We start from the raw sequence: 6,000 nt of genomic DNA on the forward strand, positions 1-6,000 counted from the left end.
TCATAGTGCTTCATAAACATTATCACATTAAACCAGAGAGCATCCTAGGGGGTAAGTAGGTGGAAGAATTTTTAAGACATAGAAAATTCTATTTCTAAATGCTGTGACAGAAATTAAAATGCAGACACACCCACTTTAAGCTATGATTACTATGAAATAGCTTTATATTTGGCTGACCCGAGATTTAACAGGCATTAACGTGAGGAGGTAATTCATTTGTGCAAATGATCCATATTTGTTAGCATTGCTTTGGAGATCACCTTTCTGAAAGAAACACGTTGCCTGTACAGTTCTCTAAGGAAATATGGAGAGCTCTAGTTTGTAGGTTTTACCACACTTAGTTCTTCCTTTGATTTGTTGATGGTGGAGCAAGTCATTTAACACCTTTCTACTAGCATATTCCTTACTGTAAAGAAGGCAATGATAAAAACACATACCTAAGCAACTAAAAATACCTCTTTTATTTTTTTCTGCTCTCTTTCCATCTCCAATACTGTTTCCTCTTCATTAAGCTATCAACCAGCAAACAGACTGAAAAATCTATACACCTAAGAATGGAGAAAGGCAGATATGGTGGGTCAGTCACATCATGGATATTTTCCACTGCTCACCCTCTGGTCTAGACATGGCCACATGCCTAAGATGTTCCAGTCGTTAGAACCCAATGGGTCATTTGGCTTGAATTGCCCAGGAAATGGCCTCAAATTTTAACTGTTTACTTAATGGAGACCTGGCCAAAGGCTGGTGGCAAATACTTGTCATCATTATTTTCATGCCTCCTAGGAATCTAATAGAGCAGTATTCCAATGTGCTAAATGGTAGTCTAGTGATCAAAAAAATTAACTCTCCTCCTAAAGTGCCCTCTTTACACCAAGCAAAACCTAATCCATTGTGTTATTTTTACATCTGCCCTCGAACTAAATTCTGATGTGACAGAAGTATCACTCATCCTATGCAAAAGTCCAACTGAGTTTTTATCCATTCTCTAATAATCAGTTCCCTGTGGCAGTACATGCAATTTCTACTGGAATGCCCAGCTTTCCTACACATTTTAAAATATCACATTAATTCATATCAGTGTGACATTCCAGTCATTCCATGCTCTGAAGGAATTTTTTCTAAGGCTTCTGGTTCTCTCTACATACTGTAGAAGATCTATCTGTGTAGAGTAGGTATGTTGCTTTAACCTAATTCAGTGAAATAGTGCCAAATTAGAAATCAGTTATGGAGAAGGACCGAAGCAAATAAAATTTTTTTAGAACTTTATTAATATCAAATACCTGAATTGAATAACAAAGAGGTGTGACTTAAAAAATAACATCCAGAAACGTCTCATTATTTGATAGTCAAACAGGATATATTGAGCTATAGGGGAAATTGAACAGCATTTTCAAATTAATTAAGTTACTGAAAAATAAATATCTTTTTAAAAATAGATATATGTTAATTGACTTTGGTTGAACTATAAGGAATCCTCGTGCATTTTCTTCTGGCCTTTTTCTACATACCTGCCTTCTTTGTGATGCCTGATTTTAGTTTTTTTTTTTTTCTTAAGCTTCAGATATATACCACAAAAGGCAAGTCTCACACTTACTTGAGTTTGTAACAACCAGGTGTGGCCCTTTAAAGATAACTTATCAGCAGAGGCTTATCTCCTGTATGCAGGAGGACACACCAGACTCCTGTGCCATGGGGTATGCCCATGTCAGGCAGTGCTGTGCTAAGCGAGGGACTGTATGGGCCTTCTATTTTATTTTTAAAATGGTCACATTTGTGTGTATTGAATCCCCCTTTTACTTATCTGATATATCTTAAAGCAATAAACTCTGCCAGCTCTCCTGAAATGTCAGTGTGTGTCACTCCTTGTAAGTTCCCAAGCTCCCTAACATTCCTCTGGAGAGGCTTTGTTCATTGCTCTTCCTGATCTTTAATCTTGTTTACATCCACAATGCATATTAGATCATCTCTGTTTGGAACTCAAGTACAAAACCTTTTAAAAACATGAAACATTCAATTACTAATTAGCTGTTTCCTGTTCCTAATGAAGTGAGCATGCCAGGTTTGGATTAAAATTCAGCTACTGCTCTGCTCTGTTTATGGTTCCAGATGTTTTTGTTTTATCTAGGAGTTTACTTTGACAGCTACTACTAAATGATAAATCACTCATATTATAGGCAAAATGCATTTTGAAATTGAAATGTGGCAAACTTTGAGATTGCTCCAAGGATCAGTGTCAGTTAGCAGGTCAATATTGGCTCCTTCCATATGATCACAGTATTGCCATATGTAAAAGAGTAACAGAATCTGTGTCAACATTGTACAGCATGCTACACAAGAATCTATTTTGCTACTATCCTCTAAATTTGGAGAAAAAAGTTTAACTACTTTGAAATCTCAACTTATTGTATTCTAAGTAGAAAAATTGATTCATATTAATACTGTCTTCTGCTGGCCTAGTTTTTCTTTGGATTTTTGAACTGCTGTGGAAACACTTCCTGATAGGCCTTATAAACTGGCACATTTAATGAAGGGTGTGGGCAAATGTTTGTCTTTTTTAACAAAGACAAAAATTAAACATAACAAAAGAGGGCGATTTTTCAGAAACTGCATTTTTCTAAAGGAAGATGGTGATTGCTTTTTGCCATTTGTTACTGTGTTTATGTACCTTTTTTTTTTTACAGGATGTTACTTTTACCATTGTTTTCAAATTTGTAATGTTCTCAATTTGTATTGCATGATTTAAGTTTTAACTATATTGTATAAATTTCAATTCTGGTAAAATGAGTGTCTACTATTTGATGTTGAAGAGCTTTCTTTTGACATTTAGGCTGTGTATACAGAGGACGAGGTAGACTGGAAAACAAGCAACTATCTGGTGAATTTTATCAGAATAAAAATCTCAGACACCGCAAAGGAGTCTGAGCAATTCTCTGGGGTGACAGACTACTACACAGTTTCCCCAAATTCAAGCTTTGTTTTCTTCTTCCCTGGAAAAGTTCAGGTGAATTCCATGGGCTCTTAGGCAAAATGCCTGGTTGCCCTCTAATGAAGTCTGAACGTCCAGGTGGTCTAACATAGAACCACATTCTTTTATTCTTCTATTACCTTACCACATCTTTATTTTTGGTTCTGAGGTATTATCCAGAAAATTCCACTGACTCGCAATACCTCTGACACAGAAAAAAAAAATATTCTAAAGATTTTATACATTAAAGGGGTATGTCTTCCTCCTGACAGTGCTAAGCTTTGACTAGACTGAATTAATATTTTAGATGAGGTATATCAGTCCAACAATGATAATGTATTTTCCTTTATATGTGAAGATGATACAAACATAGACTTTAAGTGTTTTTTAAGCCTGGGTGATGGATTTGTACTGATCATCCACACTTTCTTTCCTTGTTCCGCTTTTGTCACCAAAAGCCAATTTTTATGAGGTAGCTGGATAGAGACTGGGGCTATAAGCCATGGCTATGGAAAAGAGGAAAGTTGGACAAAAAGAGGTAGAATTGTTTTTGGAAATTGTTTCCAACTATAACTTTTACCCACACCATCAAATATTTTCTAACTCTAGAATGGTATGGATTCTTTTGATTACCCATATTTAAATAGATACCAGTTTCACTAAACACTGTGTTTAAAATGATATTCAGAACTTGTCTCCCTTCATGCAGTATACATGGACAGTTAACCTGGGGAGAGGAAATGAAATGTTTCATCAAAGCTGTCATCACCTTAGATCATAACCAGACATTCCTTTTTCCTTGTTTTGGTAAACCATATGGATCTCAAACATAACATTCTGTACAAAAGGAAAAGTAATGTAGATAACAATAGTCATCATAGCTTATGAAGAATCTTCTCAGTCTTTGATGTCTTCAGTGCAGTGGAAAGAAAAAAAGAAGCTGTAGCATGCAACTTGAAGGATCTTTGAAAACTGACACATTAACATATAGAAGTGTTAAGAAATTTTAAATTTTACCAATATTAAATCAAGCCTGTAACATCAGATCATTTAAGTTCGTGAAGATAGATGTTTAGTATTTTAAAGTACGTATTAGAATTATTCCTCAGAAAAACTAACTTGTTTTCTTTTTTTTAAAGGAGGTAACTATTACTATTTAGCAATGGCACAACAGTTTTATTCGTCCTGAAAGGTCTTCGCTGGCTTTACATAAATGAAGATGCTTGTGATTCCAGTTTATCTCTGAAACTATTCAACATGGAGTTAATTCAATTGTGTTTATCAGCAAAGCTTTGTTTACCGAAGCAGTTATTCAATCTATATTACATTTTTTTAAAGAAAGAACGTGTGTACATTTTAAAAGCAATGACGTAAACTCTGTTTTTGCAATTGATTGACCAATTTAAGAATATGAGCTAAATCCTAATGACTAAAGTAACTTGACCATATTTGATGCTTTTCTATGCTCACTTCAGCTTGGCTTTTTGTCTTTTAAGGGAAAAAATGTGGTAGTGTGTTAGAGACTAGAAACATATGTATGGTTTCTCTGTTCTACCATATATTAAGTTAAAGTACACCTTCTTTGTTAAAACTGTACTTGCTAAAATTCAGCAAAATAAAAACATTTTGACTTTGTCAATTGAACTGAGTGTTTATTTCCAAATTGCCAACTGTAATTATTGAAGTAGAGTCAGAGCACAAATCAAAATATAGGAACTAAGAACATGTTTGCAAAGCTTCCTCTGGTTTGATTATTTCTAAACAAATATGAACATGCATCTTATTCCATTTCACCTGTTGAAACAATTGTCTCCAATTGTTCTTATTGAATCGCACACGACATTGCCTTTTTCTGGCTGTGTGTGCTTAGTAACCTGCTTCCAGGGGGAAGGGTTGTATTGGGAAGCAGGAAAAATGTGGTGAATACAGCTGGAAAATATTTTCGGAATATCTATTATTTCAAAAGAGTTTCTCCCGTTTTCAGTGGTGAATGAAAATATGAAGGGCATGTATCTACTTGGGCCCAAAGAAAATCCAGGTCTCCCTCTACCTCCAAATAGTCATTATAGGCTAATGAAAAATGAAAGCAAGTGGAAAAAAATAGCCTAATGATAAGCCAAAACCATAGCCCTGCCCTACAGTTTATCTAATCTGTCTCCACCTTCTCCTTGGTTCATTTCTACTAATATCCTGGAGGTCACCCAAATTCTGGTTCACCAAGGAACCCACAGTTTTTCCTGTGCAGTGCCACTTCCACTCCTCACCCTTTCTTATAAAAGGTGTGTTGTATTCCAAAATGCTTCTAGCTGGCCAAAGACTGTAGGCCTTCTGTTTGGAAACTGCTTTCTTCCACAAATATTTCCTCTCACCATCAGCTCATCATCATCCTTGTTTATGGAATTTTTAAGAGTCCTGAAAAGGCTAAAGCTCTTCCTCTGCTCTAGAGGAGAAAGATTCCTAAGGATTTTTGTTGGTTAAACAGGTGTGCTCTGGTAGTGTACCCTGTCCCCACCATAGCACAATAAGCAGGGTACCAAATAGTTAATCATATGATATTCAGGGTTGCATTATCTAAAGCTTAATGCAATGACCAGAGGAGGTCTGTGCCATTAGCTGCCCAACTCTCAGGGGTCCAGGGGCCCAATACTATCTGTGGTTTAGCCACATCTGCTATAACTTATCCACACTGGCTTAACATTGATGGGAGTGATTTGATTCTGGGTTGCATAGATAACTGGGACTTGCTGAGAAGTGGTGCAACTATAGGAATCTCCTGGTTATTTGGAGCCCAGTTAATTAGCCCATTTGGAAAGAAAGAGCCAGATAATTACCTGGAGTGAAACCTATCCTGCACCACCATGTTTCCTGGGATAGGATTGCTTGCCATTTCAAAGCAAACCCTTGACCACCCTTCCACAGTCTCCTCCTCACTTCTTCCTTCCTCCTCCAACAACATAAGAACCTTAAGAAAAGAAGCTGGGTATAGGATAGGAATTCCTTCATTGCAGGGCAGTGGTTTCACTCTATGTCAATTC

At 36.3% G+C, this 6,000-nt stretch overlaps 1 protein-coding gene across 1 annotated transcript in view; it reads left to right on the plus strand.

Annotated features, from left to right (window-relative positions):
- DACH2 (dachshund family transcription factor 2) overlaps positions 1–4,154 on the plus strand; it is a gene marked incomplete at both ends in the record, with an annotated part of 640,183 nt that extends 636,029 nt beyond the window's left edge. The window contains one exon of the mRNA XM_082681824.1: positions 4,105–4,154. Within this exon, the coding sequence (XP_082537950.1) occupies positions 4,105–4,154 (50 nt within the window). The remainder of the gene's footprint in view (positions 1–4,104) is intronic.
- Positions 4,155–6,000: the final 1,846 nt, after the last annotated feature.

This window comes from Grampus griseus (genome assembly GCF_964374135.1).
Source record: "Grampus griseus genome assembly, chromosome: X".
Lineage (NCBI taxonomy): Eukaryota > Metazoa > Chordata > Mammalia > Artiodactyla > Delphinidae > Grampus > Grampus griseus.